Here is an 18,794-nt window from a genome sequence, read left to right as displayed (position 1 = left end):
TTCTGCGTAGGTCTGTGGAAAACTGATAGAAGTACCATTAGCAATTGGATTGGATAATTACAAGCAACCTGTAAAATTTTATCTGCCAAAACATACAAAACCATTCTGATGTGTTTTCATTTCTCCACTTTATGCTTTTCTCTTCAGGCTGCTTCATCAGCTTTGAGCAGTCTGGGCCATGTGTACACAGCCATTGGAGACTACCCCAATGCACTGGCCAGTCACAAACAGTGTGTTCTTCTTGCCAAGCAATCCAAAGATGAACTTTCTGAAGCCCGAGAACTTGGCAACATGGGAGCTGTGTATATTGCCATGGGTGACTTTGAGAATGCTGTGCAGTGCCATGAACAGCATCTGAAGATAGCCAAGGACCTGGGGAACAAGCGAGAAGAGGCTCGGGCCTACAGCAACCTGGGCAGTGCCTATCACTACCGAAGGAACTTTGACAAGGCCATGTCTTACCACAACTATGTCCTGGAGCTGGCCCAGGAGTTGATGGAGAAGGCTATTGAGATGCGGGCCTATGCTGGACTAGGCCATGCTGCCAGGTGCATGCAGGATTTGGAGAGAGCTAAACAGTACCATGAGCAGCAGCTGGGCATTGCTGAGGATCTCAAGGACCGGGCTGCAGAGGGGCGAGCATCCTCCAATCTGGGTAAGAACAGGGTTGCCTGCAAGAGCCAAGGTCAAAGTCATGAGCTGGAAATAGCTGGAGTAGATCACTATCTTTTAGAGGAATCTGTGTGTTTATATTTAAAAGAATATCCTTATTGTGTGTGCTCTTTTCCTTTTATTTTTGAGACAGGGTCTTCGTCTGTCACTGAGGATGGAGTACACATGCCAAGGATGGTGTGGCACAACCACACCTCACTGCAGTGATCTTCCCACCTCAGCCTCCCGAGTAGCTGGGACGACAGGCACACACACCACACCTGGCTATTTTTTTATTTTTTGTAGAGACAGGGATCTTCTTATGTTGCCCAGGCTGATCTTGAACTCCTGGGCTCAAGCGATCCCCCCACCTCGGCCTTCCAAAGTGCTACAATTAAAGGTATGAGCCACCATGCCTGACCTCTTTCTTTAGATATATTTCCTTGGAGCCTGCCTTCTCTAAATCACACAATTCTTCCTGTCATCATAGTGCTGTAAGGATTAGAATTCTGAAATACTGGAAAAACAAAACATCCCAACCTTTTAATCTGTAGAGAGAGAAGAGCAACCAGATTTATCTAATTAGAGAGAAGAGACATGAAATGATGATATAGGCTATATTTGGTTTAAATGAAAGAGAAGCTGCTAAGCAGTCATCAATAAATGAGAACGTTTCTGAAAGGATTTTTCCTTACAGGGATTTCTTTACTTGGTGAATTAACCGCACAGGAAATGCATTTTTTCCTCAAAATTATGTGATTCAAAAAATAATATTGATAGTTTTAATATAAATGCAAAATTATTTTCATGAAAGATCTATTTAAAGATGATAGATTTACAATTGCTGTTTTGATAGTACTTGGTTACAATTAAAACATTTATAATTTGGGGGAATTTACATGTAGTGGTAAGAGACAACAAGTAATTGGTAACTGGCAATTTTTTAGAAGATAATTTTTTATCCCTGTCTTCAAATAGATGTGGGTACATAATGAATGGAAGATGTGTTTGGAAGTATGAGCTAAACTTATCCCTGTGCCTGGAGCCACATGGTTTGTTCTTTGCCTATAGGGATTCAGGATGGGGAGAGGACAAAGAGAGGGTGACCTCATTGCTATGCTTATCAGATATGAGTAGCAGCAAAATGTAAAACTTAGCCACGTTCCTTCCCTCCCTCCCTCCCTTCCTTCGTTCCTTCCTTCCTTCGTTCGTTCCTTCCTTCCTCTTTCTTCCTTTCTTCTTTCCTTTCTTTCTTCCCTTCCCTCCCTCCCTCACTCCCTTCCTGCCTTCCTCCATTCCTGCCTTCCTTTTCCCTTCCCTCCCTTCCCCTCCTCTACCCTTTCCTTCCCTCTCCTCCCCTTCCCTTTCCAAGACAGGTTCTCCATCTGTTACCTTGGCCTGAGTACAGTGGCACAATCATGGCTCACTGCAGCCTCAAACTCCTGGGCAAAAGTGATCCTCCCACCTCAGCCTCCCAAGTAGCTAGAACCATAGGCGCAGCGCATGCCACTTCGACCAGCTAATTTCTTTCTTTCTTTGTAGAGTCATGGTCTCACTATGTTGCCCAAGCTGGTCTGAAACTCTTGGGCTCAAGCAACCTGCCCATGGTGGGCATCAGCCACCATGCCCAGCTAATTTTCATTTGTTGTTTTGTGGTTGTAATGAGGCCTTGTTATGTTCCTCAGGCTAGTCTCAAGCTCCTGGCCTCAAACGATCATCCCATCTTGGCATCCAAAGTGTTGGGATGACAGGCATAAGCCACTGCACTTGGTGATTCTTTTTTTTTTTTATAATACAAGCATTTACAGATACAAAATTTTCTCTAAACACTACTTGACCTGCATCCCATAATTTTTTATGTATTACGTTCACGTTTATTGAGTTTTTAACATCTTCTGAGTTGGTTTGTGACTTCTCTTTGACTCATGAAGTGTTTAATGTAAAAATATTTGGGGTTTTTCTCTGACAGAAAATCAGCAGTGATCTCTTCATGGCTGAGTTGAAAGGTCTTTTGACATTTCTAAATTTCCCTAATCAGTATCAGTAGTTGACATGCTCTGCTAATTTTTCTGTGAAATTCTCTTCTCTTTAGGTTTCTGTGAAACACCACTGTTCTGATTTTCTTCCTGGCTGCTCCTTCTGTGTCTTCTGCATTGACTTTTTAATGCTCCCTTCAAAAAACAAACAATTTTTAAAAATTACAAAAGTGGCACTTAGTTTTGTAAAAAATTCTTACCATATAAAAGTTTATAAAATAGAAAAAGGAGGCTCACCCCTTCACATTAATATCTTCCCTTGTCCCACTCCTCAGAGTCAACTATTGTTAATAATTTGGTTATAATCTTTCCAGACCTTTGTACTACATACATAAACACATGTCAGTGCAAACATATATGTAAATATATACATGTGTGTATAGATTGTTCCCTTTCCAAATCTTGGTTTGTAACATACATACTTTTCTGAATCTGCCTTTTTTACTCTGCCTCCTCTCCTAGGCTTCCCTCTATCTCATTATTCAGATATCCTATATTATTTTAATAGCTCCTTTCCATTGTATTGCCACTTGTTAAATGTGGGAGTTGTCATATTTTTTATTGCTATTATATATTTATATTTATGTATTTAGATGATAAATACATTATTATTCTTTTTTTTAATTATACTTTAAGTTCTAGGGCACATGTGCACAACGTGCAGGTTTGTTACATATGTATACTTGTGCCATGTTGGTGTGCTGCACCCATCAACTCGTCAGTGCCCATCAACTCGTCATTTACATCAGGTATAACTCCTAGTGCTATCCCTTCCTCCTCCCCCCTCCCCATAATAGGCCCTGGTGCGTGATGTTCCCCTTCCAGAGTCCAAGTGATCTCATTGTTCAATTCCCACCTATGAGTGAGAACATGCGGTGTTTGGTTTTCTGTTCTTGCGATAGTTTGCTGAGAATGATGGTTTCCAGCTGCATCCATGTCTCTACAAAGGACATGAACTCATCCATTTTTATGGCTGCATAGGATTCCATGGTGTATATGTGCCACATTATCTTAATCCAGTCTGTCACTGATGGACATTTGGGTTGATTCCAAGTCTTTGCTATTGTGAATAGTGCTGCAATAAACATACATGTGCATGAGTCTTTATAGCAGCATGATTTATAATCCTTTGGGTATATACCCAGTAATGGGATGGCTGGGTCATATGGTACTTCTAGTTCTAGATCCTTGAGGAATCGCCATACTGTCTTCCACAATGGTTGAACCAGTTTACAATCCCAGGAACAGTGTAAAAGTGTTCCTATTTCTCCACATCCTCTCCAGCACCTGTTGTTTCCTGACTTTTTAATGATTGCCATTCTAACTGGTGTGAGATGGTATCTCATTGTGGTTTTGATTTGCATTTCTCTGATGGCCAGTGATGATGAGCATTTTTTCATGTGTCTGTTGGCTGTATGAATGTCTTCTTTTGAGAACTGTCTGTTCATATCCTTTGCCCACTTTTTGATGGGTTTTTTTTTTTCTTGTAAATTTGTTTGAGTTCTTTGTAGGTTCTGGATATTAGCCCTTTGTCAGATGAGTAGATTGCAAACATTTTCTCCCATTCTGTAGGTTGCCTGTTCACTCTGATGGTTTTTTCTTTTGCTGTGCAGAAGCTCTTTGGTTTAATTAGATCCCATTTGTCAATTTTGGCTTTTGCTGCCGTTGCTTTTGGTGTTTTAGACATGAAGTCCTTGCCCATGCCTATGTCCTGAATGGTATTACCTCGGTTTTCTTCTAGGGTTTTTATGGTATTAGGTCTAACATTTAAGTCTCTAATCCATCTTGAATTAATTTTCGTATAAGGAGTAAGGAAAGGATCCAGTTTCAGCTTTCTACTTATGGCTAGCCAATTTTCCCAGCACCATTTATTAAATAGGGAATCCTTTCCCCATTTCTTGTTTTTCTGAGGTTTGTCAAAGATCAGATGGCTGTAGATGTGTGGTATTATTTCTGAGGACTCTGTTCTGTTCCATTGGTCTATATCTCTGTTTTGGTACCAGTACCATGCTGTTTTGGTTACTGTTGCCTTGTAGTATAGTTTGAAGTCAGGTAGCGTGATGCCTCTAGCTTTGTTCTTTTGACTTAGGATTGTCTTGGCAATGCGGGCTCTTTTTTGATTCCATATGAACTTTAAAGCAGTTTTTTCCAATTCTGTGAAGAAACTCATTGGTAGCTTGATGGGGATGGCATTGAATCTATAAATTACCTTGGGCAGTATGGCAATTTTCACGATTTTTAGTTTATTTGCGCTGGGTACATAGTTCCTCCTTTAGCTCTGAGAAGTTTGATCAACTGAAGCCTTCTTCTCTCAACTCATCAAAGTCATTCTCTGTTGCTGGTGATGAGCTGTGTTCCTTTGGAGGGGGAGATGCGCTCTGATTTTTTGAATTTCCAGCTTTTCTACACTGCTTTTTCCCCATCTTTGTGGTTTTATCTGCCTTTGGTCTTTGATGATGGTGACGTACTGATGGGGTTTTGGTGTGGGTGTCTTTTCTGTTTGTTAGTTTTCCTTCTAACCGTCAGGACCCTCAGCTGTAGGTCTGTTGGAGATTGCTTGAGGTCCACTCCAGACCCTGTTTGCCTGGGTATCAGCAGCGGAGGCTGCAGAAGATAGAATATTGCTGAACAGCGAGTACTGCTGTCTGATTCTTGCTCTGGAAGCTTCCTCTCAGGGGTGTACTCTGCCCTGTGAGGTGTTGGTCTGCACCTAGTGGGGGATGTCCCCCAGTTAGGCTACTCAGGGGTCAGGGACCCACTTGAGCAGGCAGTCTGTCCATTCTCAGATCTCAACCTCTGTGCTGGGAGATCCACTGCTCTCTTCAAAGCTGTCAGACAGGGTCATTAATATCTGCAGAGATTTCTGCTGCTTTTTGTTTAGCTATGCCCTGTCCCCAGAGGTGGAGTCTACAGAGACAGGCAGGCCTCCTTGAGCTACGGTGGGCTCCACCCAGTTCGATATTCCTGGAGGCTTTGTTTACCTACTCAAGCCTCAGCAATGGCAGGCGCCCCTCTCCCAGCCTTGCTGCTGCCTTGCAGTTAGATCTCAGACTGCTGTGCTAGCAATGAGGGAGGCTCTGTGGGCGTGCAACCCTCTTGGCCAGGTGTGGGATTTAATCTCCTGGTGTGCCATTTGCTAAGACCCTTTCTAAAGGGCAGTATTAGGATGGGAGTTACCCGATTTTCCAGGTGTTGTGTGTCTCAGTTTCTAAAGGGATTCCCTTCCCCCTTGCGCTTCCCAGATGAGGCGATGCCTCGCCCTGCTTCAGCTCTCGCTGGTCCGACTGCACCAGCTGACCAGCACTGATTGTCAGGCACTCCCCAGCGAGATGAACCCGGTACCTCAGTTGAAAATGCAGAAATCACCCGTCTTCTGTGTCGCTGGCGCTGGGAGCTGGAGGCTGGAGCTGTTCCTATTCAGCCATCTTGCTCCGGAATCGGAGTTGTCATATTTTGTTCCTTGATTCTTTTCTGTTCTTTCTTTGTATATGACCTTTTATCATTTTTACCCCCAACCTTTTAAAAAAAATTTCTGTGGGTACATAGTAGGTACCCGTTGTGGGGTACATGAGATGTTTTGATACAGGCATGCAATGTGAAATAATCACATCATGGAGAATGGGGTATCCATCCCACAAGCATTTATTCTTTGTGTTACAAACAATCCAATTACACTTTTTAGTTATTTTCAAATGTACAATTAAGTTTCCATTGACTATAGTCATCCTGTTGTGCTATCAAATAGCAGGCCTTATTCATCCTTTCTACTTTTTGTTACCCATTAGCCATTCCCACTGCTCCCTGCAGTGCCCCTACTACCCTTCCCAGCCTCTGGTAACCATCCTTCTACTATTTATGTCCCTGAGTTCAATTGTTTTGATTTTTAGATCCCACAAAGAAGTGAGAACATGCAATGTTTGTCTGTTTGTGCTTGGCTTATTTTGCTTGACATAATGACCTCCAGTTCCATCAATATTGTTGCAAATGATGACAGGATCTTATTCTTTTTCTATGGCTGAATAGTACTCCATTATGTACATGTACCACATTTTCTTTATCTGTGCATCTGTTGATGAACACTTACATTGCTCCAAAGCTTAGCTATTGTGAACAGTGCTGCAAAAAAAAATTGGAGTATAGATATCTCTTCGACATACTGATTTCCTTTCTTGTGGGTATATACCCAGCAGTGGGATTGCTGAATCATATGGTAGCTCTCTATTTTTTTTTTTTTTTGAGACAGAGTCTCACTCTGTAACCCAGGCTGGAGTGCAGTGGCGTGATCTTGGCTCAATGCAACCTCTGCCTCCTGCGTTCAAGTGATTTTCCTGCTTTAGCCTCCCAGGCAGCTGGGACTACAGGCGCGCGCCACCATGTCCAACTAATTTTTGTATTTTTTAGTAGAGACAGGGTTTCACCATATTGGCCAGGCTGGTATTGAACTCCTGACCTCATGATCCGCCTGCCTCGGCCTCCCAAAGTGCTGGGATTACAGTCGTGAGCCACTGCGCCCGGCCGGTAGCTCTATGTTTAGTATTTTTGATTAACCTCCAAACAGTTCTCCATAGTGGTTGTACTAATTTACATTCCCACCATCAGTGTGCTAGGATTCCCTTTTCTCCACATCCTCGCCAGCATTTGTTATTGCCTGTCCTTTGGATATAAGCCACTTTAGCTGGAGTGAGATATCTCATTGTAGTTTTGGTTTGCATTTCTGTAGTGATCAGTGATGTTGAGCACCTTTTCTTATGCCTGTTTGCCATTATATGTCTTCTTTTGAGAAATGTCTATTCAAATATTTTGCCCATTTTAAAATCAGATTATTAGATTTTTTTCCTGTAGAGTTGTTTGAGTGCCTTATATTTTCTGGTTATTAATCCCTTGTCAAATGGGTTGTTGACAAATATTTTCTCCCATTCTGTGGGTTGTCTCTTCACTTTGTTGACTGTATCCTTTGCTGTGCAGAAACTTTTTAACTTGATGTGATCCCACTTGTCCATTTTTGCTTTTGTTGCCTGTGCTCATGGGGTATTGCTCAAGAAATTTTTGCCCAGACCAATGTCCTGGAGATTTTCTCCAGTGTTTTCTTATAGTAGTTTCATAGTTTGAGGTCATAGATCTAAAGTCTTTTAATCAGTTTTGATGTGATTTTTAGATATGGCAAGAGATAGGGGTCTAGTTTCATTCTTCTGCATATGATATCCAGTTTTCCCAGTACCATTTATTGAAGAGACTGTCTTTTCCCAGTGTATGTTCTTGGCACCTTTGTCAAAAATGAGTTCACTGTTGGTGTGTGGATTTGTTTCTGGGTTCTCTATTCTGTTCCATTGCTCTGTGTGTCTGTTTTTATACCATTACAGGCTGCTTTGGTTACTATAGCTTTGTAGTATAATTTGAAATCAGGTAATGTGATTCTTCCAGTTTTCTTATTTTTCCTTAGGATAGCTTTGGCTATTCTGGGTCTTTTGTGGTTTCATGTAAATATTAGGATTGATTTTTTCTATTTCCTTGAAGAATGTCATTAGTATTTTGATATGGATTGCATTGAATCTGTAGATTGCCTTAGGTAGTATGGATATTCTAACAATATTGATTCTTCCAATCCATGAATGTGGAACATTTTTCCAGTTTTTAGTGTCCTCCTCAGTTTCTTTCATGAGTGTTTTATAGTTTTCATTATAGAGCTATTTCACTTATTTGGTTAATTCCTAGGCATTTAATTTTATGTATGGCTATTGTAAATGAGATTACTTTCTTATTTCTTTTTTAGATTATTAACTGTTGGCATATGGAAATGCTGCTGATTTTTGTATGTTGATTTTGTATCCTGCAACTTTGCGGACTTTATCAGTTCTAGTGGTTTTTTTGATAGAGTCTTTAGATTTTTCTAAGTATAAGATCATGTCATCTGCAAACAAGGATGATTTGATTTCTTCCATTTAAGTTTGGATGTCCTAAATTTCTTCCTCTTGTCTGACTGCTCTAGGTAGGACCTCCAGTAGTATGTTGAATAACAGTGGTGAAAGTGGGCATCCTTGTCATGTTCCAGATACTAGAGGAAAGGCATTCAGATTTTCCCCATTTAGTATGATAGTAGCTGTGGATCTCTTGTATATTGCTTTTATTATGTTGAGGTATGTTCCTTCTATATCCCATTTTTTTGAGCGTTTTTATGAAGAGATGTTGAACTTTATCAAATACTTTTTCAGCATCAATTGAAATGGCCTTCATTTTGTTGATATGATGTATCACATTGATTGATTTGTGTTTATTGAACCATCCTTGCATCTCTATGATAAATCCCACTAGGTCATGATGAATAATCTTTCTAATATTTTGTTGAATTTGGTTTGCTAGTATTTGGCTGAGGATTTTGGTATCAATATTCATCAGAGATATCGGCCTGTAGTTTGATGTGTCTTTGGTGTTTGTATCAGGGTAATACTGGCCTCATAGAATGAATTTGGAAGTATTCTCTTCTTTGTTTTTTGGAACAGTTTGAGTAGGATTGGTATTAGTTCCTCTTTAAATGTTTGTTAGAATTCATCAATGAAGCCATTGAAGCCATCAGGTCCTGGGCTTTTCTTTACTGGGAGACTTTATTACAGCTTTAATCTCATTACTTGCTATCAGTCTGTTCAGGTTTTGGATTTCTTTGTATTTCAATCTTGGTAGGTTGTATGTATCTAGGAATTTGTCCATTTCATCTAGATTTTCCAACTTAATTGGCATATAGTTGCTCATAGTAGCCACTAATGATCCTTTGGATTTCTGCAGTATCAGTTGTAATGTCTCATTTTTTATTTCTGATTTTATTTATTTGTATCTTCTCTCTTTTTTAGTATGGCTAAAGGTTTGTCAGTTTTGTTTAACTTTTCAAACAACCAACTTTTATTTCATTTATCTTTTGTATTTTCTTAATTTCAAATTCATTTATTTCTGCTCTGATCTTTATTTTTTTCCTCTACTAATTTTGGTTTTGATTTGCTCTTGCTTTTTAGTCCTTTAAGATGCATCATTAGATTGTTTATTTGAAGTTTTTCTTCCTTTTTGAGGTAGGCACTTATACCTATAAATTTAATACTGCTTTTGCTGCATCCCATAGGTTTTGTACCCCCAACCTTTGACAACTGCTCCAGTATACAGTGTTTCCAACTCTGTATTCACCAGCTCTGACATCTTTCCTGCCTGAGCATCACTTTCACATTTCCAACTGCCTAGTAGGTATTCTGTCTCATTTTCATGCTGATCATTCAAAGTTAATGAGCCCACACGTGAAACATCGTTTTTTCTAGGTTAACTCCTAGCTTTCTTAATTCCCTTGACAGCCTCACTCCTCTAGCTGTCTGCCTTAATTTCTTATTCCTGTATAAGCAATTACCATACACTTAGTGGTTTAAAACAACACAAATTTATTATCTTACAGCTCTGGAGGTCAGGAGTCTAAAATCAGTTTCGCTGGGGTAAGGGTCAAAATATTGACAGTGCTAGTTCCTTTTTCAGAGTCCAGAGGAGAATATATTTCTTTGCCCCTGTCAGCTGCCATCTTCCTCCTTCAGGACACATCACTCCAATCTCTGCTTTTGTCATCACATCACCTTCCCTTCTGACCCTGACTCCTGCGTTTCTCCAGTAAAGACTGGTGTGATTACATCAGACCCACCTGGATGGTCCAGGATAATTTCCCTTTCTCAAGATTCTTAACTTGCAAAGTCCCTTTTGCCATGTAAGGTAATAAAAACCAAAAACCGCATGTTCTCGCTCATAGGTGGGAACTGAACAATGAGAACACTTGGACACAGGAAGGAGAACATCACACACCTGTCATGGGGTGGGGCAGGGGGAGGGATAGTATTAGGAGATATACCTAATGTAAATGACGAGTTAATGGGTGCAGCACACCAACATGGCACATATATACATATGTAACAAACCTGCACATTGTGCACATGTACCCTAGAACTTAAAGTATAATAATAATAAACAAAGATACCACAGTATCTACGACATAACTAATGTTCGACAAATATTTGTTGATCAAAAGAATGAATGAATAGGTGAACAAATGAACTAACACTAGTTTTGTTTCCCTTTTCTTCCCAAATAAGTTACTTTCTAGATATAAAATGTTTTTCTGACTAAAAAGAGACAGTTGTTTTTAAACTGATTGTTTTCCTTAGTTGAATTATTAGGTATCTGACCTCAGGCCTTGGTGGGAAGCACCTTCTACCTCTCGTATTTGACCCAATACTAGAAGCGATCAGGCCTGAAACTGATGTGTGTGGGAAGTGGCTCATGAAATGTACTCACCTTTGTATCTACTGCAGGTGTACACTAAGTCACCTTCATCACAGAGAAAGAGAGGAGAAACTGAGTCATGATTCTCATTGTCTCCCTACTGACTTTCCTAATTGCAGTTCATCCTAAAGTGAGATGAGAGGTAATTCTGCCTGGTTTCCCAGTAAATAAGATTCATGGTTTTCAGTGTGAGAGGACTTTAATTGAGCCTTCAGTCTAGTAACCTACTCTGCAGCACATTTGAGGTTTGACTCCAAACTTCTTAAATTAGAATGAGAAAGAAGGCCACCACAAAACCAGAGGCTATAGAATTATTGTTATGCAACTACAGTTTTTTGAACATAAAAGAAAAGATGGCCATTTTCTTTTTCTTTTTTTTTTGAGACAGAGTCATGCTCTGTTGCCCAGGCTGGAGTGCAGTGGCGCGATCTCGGCTCACTGCAAGCTCTGCCTCCCGGGTTCACGCCATTCTCCTGCCTCAGCCTCCCGAGTAACTGGGACTACAGGTGCACGCCGCCTTGCCAGGCTAATTTTTTTTTTTTTTTTTTGTATTTTTAATAGAAACAGGATTTCACCGTGTTAGTGAATAAGCTTTTTGATGTGCTGATGGATTTGGTTTGCCAGTATTTTATTGAGGATTTTTGCATCAATGTTCATCAGGGATATTGGTCTAAAATTCTCTTTTTTTGTTGTGTCTCTGCCAGGCTTTGGTATCAGGATGATGTTGACCTCATCAAATGAGTTAGGGAGGATTCCCTCTTTTTCTATTGATTGGAATAGTTTCAGAAGGAATGGTATCAGCTCCTCTTTGTCCCTTTGGTAGAATTCAGCTGTGAATCCGTCTGGTCCTGGACTTTTTTTGGTTGGTAGACTATTAATTATTGCCTCAATTTCAGAGCCTGCTATTGGTCTATTCAGGGATTCAACTTCTTCCTGGTTTAGTCTTGGGAGAGTGTATGTGTCCAGGAATTTATCCATTTCTTCTAGATTTTCTAGTTTATTTGCATAGAGGTGTTTGTAGTATTCTCTGATGGTAGTTTGTATTTCTGTGGGGTCGGTGGTGATATCCCCTTTTTCATTTTTTAATTGCATCTATTTAATAATTCTCTCTTTTCTTCTTTATTAGTCTTGCTAGTGGTCTATGTATTTTGTTGATCTTTTCAAAAAACCAACTCCTGGATTCATTGATTTTTTGGAGGGTTTTTTGTGTCTCTATCTCCTTCAGTTCTGCTCTGATCTTAATTATATCTTGCCTTCTGCTAGCGTTTGAATGTGTTTGCTCTTGCTTCTCTAGTTCTTTTAATTGTGATGTTAGGGTGTCAATTTTAGATCTTTCCCGCTTTTGCTTGTGGACATTTAGTGCTATAAATTTCCCTCTACACACTGCTTTAAATGTGTCCCAGAGATTCTGGTATGTTGTATCTTTGTTCTCATTGGTTTCAAAGAACATCTTTATTTCTGCCTTCATTTCATTATGTACCCAGTAGTCATTCAGGAGCAGGTTGTTCAGTTTCTATGTAGTTATGCGGTTTTGAGTGAGTTTATTAATCCTGAGTTCTAGTTTGATTGCACTGTGGTCTGAGAGACAGTTTGTTATAATTTCTGTTCTTGTACATTTGCTGAGGAGTGCTTTACTTCCAACTATGTGGTCAGTTTTGGAATAAGTGACGTGCTGAGAAAAATGTATATTCTGTTAATTTGGGGTGGAGAGTTCTGTAGATGTGTATTAGGTCCACTTGGTGCAGAGCTGAGTTCAATTCCTGGATATCCTTGTTAACTTTCTGTCTCATTGATCTGTCTAATGTTGACAGTGGGGTGTTAAAGTCTCCCATTATTATTGTATGGGAGTCTAAGTCTCTTTGTAAGTCTCTAAGGACTTGCTTTATGAATCTGGGTGCTCGTGTATTGGGTGCATATATATTTAGGATAGTTAGCACTTCCTGTTGAATTGATCCCTTTACCATTATGTAATGGCCTTCTTTGTCTCTTTTGATCTTTGTTGGTTTAAAGTCTGTTTTATCAGAGACTAGGATTGCAATTCCTGCTTTTTCTTTGTTTTCCATTTGCTTGGTAGATCTTCCCCCATCCCTTTATCTTGAGCCTATATGTGCCTCTGCACGTGAGATGGGTCTCCTGAATACAGCTCACTGAAGAATCTTGACTCTTTATCTAATTTGCCAGTCTGTGTCTTTTAATTGGAGCATTTAGCCCATTTACATTTAAGGTTAATATTGTTATGTGTGAACTTGATCCTGTCATTATAATATTAGCTGGTTATTTTGCTCGTTAGTTGATGCAGTTTCTTCCTATCATTGATGGTCTTTATATTTTGGCATGTTTTTGCAATGGCTGGTACCGGTTGTTCCTTTCGATGTTTAGTGCTTCCTTTTGGAGCTCTTGTAGAGCAGGCCTGGTGGTGACAAAATGTCTCAGCATTTGCTTGTCTGTAAAAGATTTTATTTCTCCTTCACTGATGAAACTTAGTTTGGCTGGATATGAAATTCTGGGTTGAAAATTCTTTTCTCTAAGAATGTTGAATATTGGCCCCCACTCTCGTCTGACTTGTACAGTTTCTGCCGAGAGATCCACTGTTAGTCTGATGGGCTTCCCTTTGTGGGTAACCCGACCTTTCTCTCTGGCTGCCCTTAACACTTTTTCCTTCATTTCAACTTTGGTGAATCTGACAATTGTGTGTCTTAGAGTTGCTCTTCTCGAGGAGTATCTTTGTGGCATTCTCTGTATTTCCTGAATTTGAATGTTGGCCTGCCTTGCTAGGTTGGGGAAGTTCTCCTGGATAATATCCTGCAGAGTGTTTTCCAACTTGATTTCATTCTCCCTGTCACTTTCAGGCACACCAATCAGACGTAGATTTGGTCTTTTCACATAATCCCATATTTTTGGAGGCGTTGTTCATTTCTTTTTACTCTTTTTTGTCTAAACTTCTCTTCTTGCTTCATTTCATTCATTTGATCTTCAGTCACTGATACTCTTTCTTCCAGTTGATTGAATCGGTTACTGAAGCTTGTGCATTTGTCACGTAGTTCTCGTACCATGGTTTTCACCTCTATCAGGTCATTTAAGGACTTCTCTACATTGGTTATTCTAGTTAGTCATTCGTCTAATCTTTTTTCAAGGTTTTTAGCCTCTTTGCGATGTGTTCGAACTTCCTCCTTTAGCTCAGAGAAGTTTGATCATCTGAAGCCTTCTTCTCTCAACTCGTCAAAGTTATTCTCCATCCAGCTTTGTTCCATTGCTGGCGAGGAGCTGCATTCCTTTTGAGGGGAAGAGGCACTCTGATTTTTAGAATTTTCAGCTTTTCTACTCTGTTTTTTCCCCATCTTTGTGGTTTTATCTACCTTTGGTCTTTGATGATGGTGATGTACAGATGGGGTTTTGGTATGGATGTCCTTTCTGTTTGTTAGTTTTCGTTCTAACAGTCAGGACCCTCAGCTGCAGGTCTGTTGGAGTTTGCTTGAGGTCCGCTCCAGACCCTGTTTTCCTGGGTATCAGCAGCAGAGGCGGCAGAAGAGTGAATATTGCTGAACAGCAAATATTACTGCCTGATCATTCCTCTGGAATCTTCATCCCAGAGGGTTACCCGGCTATGTGAGGTGTCAGTCGGCCCCTACTGGGGGGTGCCTCCCTGTTAGGCTACTCGGGGGTCAGGGACCCACTTGAGGAGGCAGTCTGTCTGTTCTCAGATCTCAAACTCCATGCTGGGAGAGCCACTACTCTCTTCAAAACTGTCAGACAGGCACATTTAAATCTGCAGAGGTTTCTGCTGCCTTTTGTTCAGCTATGCCCTGTCCCCAGGGGTGGAGTCTACAGAGGTAGGCAGTCCTCCTTGAGCTGCCTTGGGCTCCACCCAGTTCGAGCTTCCTGGCTGCTTTGTTTACCTACTCAAACCTCAGCAGTGGTGGGCGCCTCTCCCCCAGGCTCACTGCCACCTTGCAGTTAGATCTCACACTGCTGTGCTAGCAATGAGGGAAGCCGCGTGGGTGTGGGACCCTCTCAGCCAGGCACGGGATACAATCTCCTGGTGTGCTGTTTGCCAAGACCCTTGGAAAAGCGCAGTATTAGGGTGGTAGTGACCCGATTTTCCAGGTGCTGTGTGTCAAGGTTTCCCTTGGCTAGGAAAGGGAATTCCCTTACCCCTTGCGCTTCCTGGGTGAGGCAATGCCTTGCCCTGCTGTGGCTCTCACTCGGTGGGCTGCACCCACTATCCTGCATCCACTGACCAACACGACCCAGTGAGATGAACCCAGTACCTAAGTTGGAAATGCAGAAATCACCCGTCTTCTGTGTCGCTCATGCTGGGAGCTGTAACCTGGAGCTGTTCCTATTTGGCCATCTTGGAACTGCCTGCCTCATTCTGTGGTATTTTTTAATGAATAAAATCGACATATTAATATCTCTTAATGAATAAAATCAATATATTAATACCTCCTGCCCCCATGGAGCCAATGGTTTTTCGTTCTACAAGTGATTATTGAAACCTACTCTGTGTCACATGTTTATATCCATTTTCATATTTAATTCTTCTCAGAACCTGTGAGGTTGAGAATACTAATTGATTTTACATATGAGAAAAATCAAGGTCCAAGTAAGTTAAAAAAAATAAAATCAAGGTTTTTAAAAAATTTCTTGAGTTTCTGGAGACCCAAAGCATAAAAGGTTAATTAAGATCTCATAAAATGATGCTTGGCCTCTTTTTCTCCTTTTTTCAAACCATCCTGGGAGTCATGTGTTGGAGTAAAAGTTTGGTAGCAATTGTGGTGGTTATGTATCATTCCTCTTATTTACAGTGCAGCAAAATGATAGTCACCAGAAATGGTGACTCTCAGCTGTTCTAAGTCAAGGGTTTAAGAAATATCACCTAAATTACTTTTATAAAATCATATTTGAACATTAAAATCTGGCAGTCTGAATCAGAAAATTCTGGATTCCCAAGGTCAGGTGGAATAAGGTTACATATTATCTATATAATACACATACATATCCTACCTTAGCTATATTATTCCTAAGTAGATTTTATGAATGAAATCATCACTGTGAACACACGTGAAACTTAGTATTCTAAATAAATAAAAATTTTTTAAAAGTTACTTTTGTAGGAGAAAAATTTGTCTGTAATATAGCAATCACTCTCTTTAATGTTTTTTACATTTTAATTGTTATATACTGGATTTTCTTGCTTTGGAAATCTATAGAAACTTGATGATATTTTATGGAACCTTTCTATGGAAAGAGGCCTAGCTTTATAGGTAAAATGTTTCTAATTATAGGTAGTCAATACACTAACCAGATGTTTTCCTTTGGAGATTCTCAGAATGATATATGGGGTCATATTCTGAATAACCTCTTAATATGTCAAAAGGTCTGTGAGACCTCACATAGAAGTGTATCGATATTTGTGTTTTATAGTACTTATTTGTTCTCACAGTAGCCCTTGGAGGTAAACCATTATTATTCTATTTTAGTGATGACGATTCAGAGATTAAGGAACATTTGTGACTCACCTGAGATTATAGAGTATGAAGGACAGCCAGGATAAGACCTCAGTTCTTGGATTCCATGTCCACAGATCTTTCCACAAGAGAACATCCCCATTATGGATCTGAGTGGGAGCCATGCTAGGATTACCTGGGCTGGGGCTAAAGGCCAAAGATGCTCCTTCTCCTTTCTTCCATCCATAAGAAGATGAAAAAGAGGAAGCACCACTAGAAGAGTTACGGGCCACCTTGAAGCAGTGGTCCCTGTTCATGCCCAGTGAGAAGACAGCAAGCATTCCTAGAGGAGTATATGTACCGCCAGGAGGGAGTGGCCCTTTCTCCTCTTTTCCTAGAGAAGCTATTGTCTATTGATTACTTGCACTGAGCTAGGCACTTTGCAAACATTATTTCATTTAATTCTCACTATGAAGCTATGTGGTAGGCATAAAAGTAAAGGTACTGGCCCAAATTCATATAGTTTGTAAGCAGCAGAGGCAGGATCCAAACTCAGGTCTTCATGTTGTCTTTTGCTACAGCCTGCGGGCCCCCTCTGAGCCCCACCCATTTATTGACCAGTTAGTTTTTCTACTTGAGAGGCATAGACAAGACTACACAAACTGTCAAAGTCTAATAATGCCGTTGATATAGGAAGCCAAACCACACACCTCAGCTTTTCATCTAAAGCAGTTCCTATTAAGGGCCATGAAAAGGGAAAATATAAATGTAAAAAACTGAGACGTCACAGGCCCTGAAACAGATTTTTCTAGACATCTAAAAGAAAGGAACAAGAATGTCCTATCCCCATGTAAAAGGAGAAAAGAGAAATGGAAAGCATCAACCAAAGTAGGAGATTTTTCTGAACAAGCACCAGAGGCCTCACAGAAAATGATTCACACCCTCATTAAGGTTATGGCATGCACATTCTGTGCTGTGCCCCACACCTATCAGTGCCTAATACATATTAATAATATTTATTCTCTCCTTTAGGTCAAGATTTGTCACCCAGCTTGTCTAGACATTGCTATTTAAAAGGAGCTGTGATTTGCTTACAGATACAGTGCATGTGTAAACATGTGATCAGAGGAAGACGGGGCAGTAAATCTTGGTCAGAGCTGCACTTTGGACTGTTGCAAGAGAGGTGGCAAAACTGTTGCTGGAATAATGAAGTAGATGCTTGCTGCCAGGTCCCAAAGTTGTGTCTGCAGCAGGCAGAGTCTAGCAGTAAATTAGCTTATGTTTCAGTTTGGCAGTTGGCACTTGGTTCATTTGTAGATGCTAATTGTAATCTGATGTTATCAGCAGCAGGTAATTGAAATGGGCTTGATGAATTACTTAATTTCTTTTAATAGCTGAGTCTTCAAGAACTGAATAAAGAAGATAAGGTGATCAGGAGGAAAACACAACAGCTCTATCTTTCTAATTAGTGCTTGGAGGTTTTTTCTTCTTTACACAAATGATTATGAACATATGAGGCTGAATAGGTTTATGAGTCAAAAGCCCCCATGGGGACTTTTCCCATTAGGCAGCCCAGTTCTGAGCATTGATAACACTTCTGTTAGGACTTCAGAAAGGAATATTTGAGTGATCACTTTGGAGAATATTTATTTCTGAACACAATTTTGTTTTCCTAGACCTAGGTGGGCACTACTTCCTGGGGGTACTGCTACTTTGGTACTCACCCTACCTTCAGCTGTTCTTTCGCCATGTTCTGTGAGCAGTGCTACCTAGCACTATGCAGTGAACCTGGGAGCCTTGCAATGGTGTTAGTCATTGGCTCCTGAACCCATACCTGGCACTGGCACCTCCCACACCTGCCTGTCCCTAAATTTTTCCATCTGCAACAGCTCCTGTGTAGCCTTTTGCTTTGCCAGCAATGGTGAGTGCAGATGTGACCCTGGGTTCTACCATCTGTGCTGGACACTGCACACTGGACCTATGCCATGTGATTGCACTGGGCTTTGGGGTCTTTCTTCTGGAATTGTTTGGTTCTTCTTTTAGTCTTATGTTCATTCCTTAAGGAATCCATCTGTTTTGGGGTGACGTTAGAGGAATATGCTTTTGAATTATTTTTTTTGAGAAAATCAAAATAGCAGCAGAAAATATAGAGCATCAGAATCAGATCTTTTAGGTAGATATTTGGAGGTGATTTAACAAACGATTATTCAGATCACCTCTGTGGTTCTCCTTCATGAAGAATTCTATTTGAAGATAATATTTAGAGGTGAAGATTCCAAGTTTCTAAGCCACCAACATGATTGTGGCAGTAAATGTCTTTGATGATAAGAAGTATGTTTCAGAGACTCTGCTAATGTTCTGC

The 18,794-nt window shown here is 40.4% G+C and overlaps 1 protein-coding gene across 14 annotated transcripts in view; it reads left to right on the top strand.

Annotated features, from left to right (window-relative positions):
* Nucleotides 1-18,794, top strand: part of LOC105495739 (tetratricopeptide repeat domain 28) — a 715,636-nt gene that overhangs the window by 538,736 nt on the left and 158,106 nt on the right. For all 14 annotated transcript variants that reach the window (XR_011614279.1, XM_071080884.1, XM_071080883.1 and 11 more), the window contains one exon: nucleotides 148-655. Coding sequence is in view for 13 of the 14 variants with exons in the window: in XM_071080884.1 (XP_070936985.1) it covers nucleotides 148-655 (508 nt within the window). In the remaining variant the exon portion in view is untranslated. The remainder of the gene's footprint in view (nucleotides 1-147; nucleotides 656-18,794) is intronic.

This window comes from Macaca nemestrina, chromosome 15 (assembly GCF_043159975.1).
Source record: "Macaca nemestrina isolate mMacNem1 chromosome 15, mMacNem.hap1, whole genome shotgun sequence".
Taxonomy (NCBI): Eukaryota; Metazoa; Chordata; class Mammalia; order Primates; family Cercopithecidae; genus Macaca; species Macaca nemestrina.
Note: the sequence above shows the minus strand (reverse complement) of the source record. Positions and strands in the feature narration are given on the sequence as shown.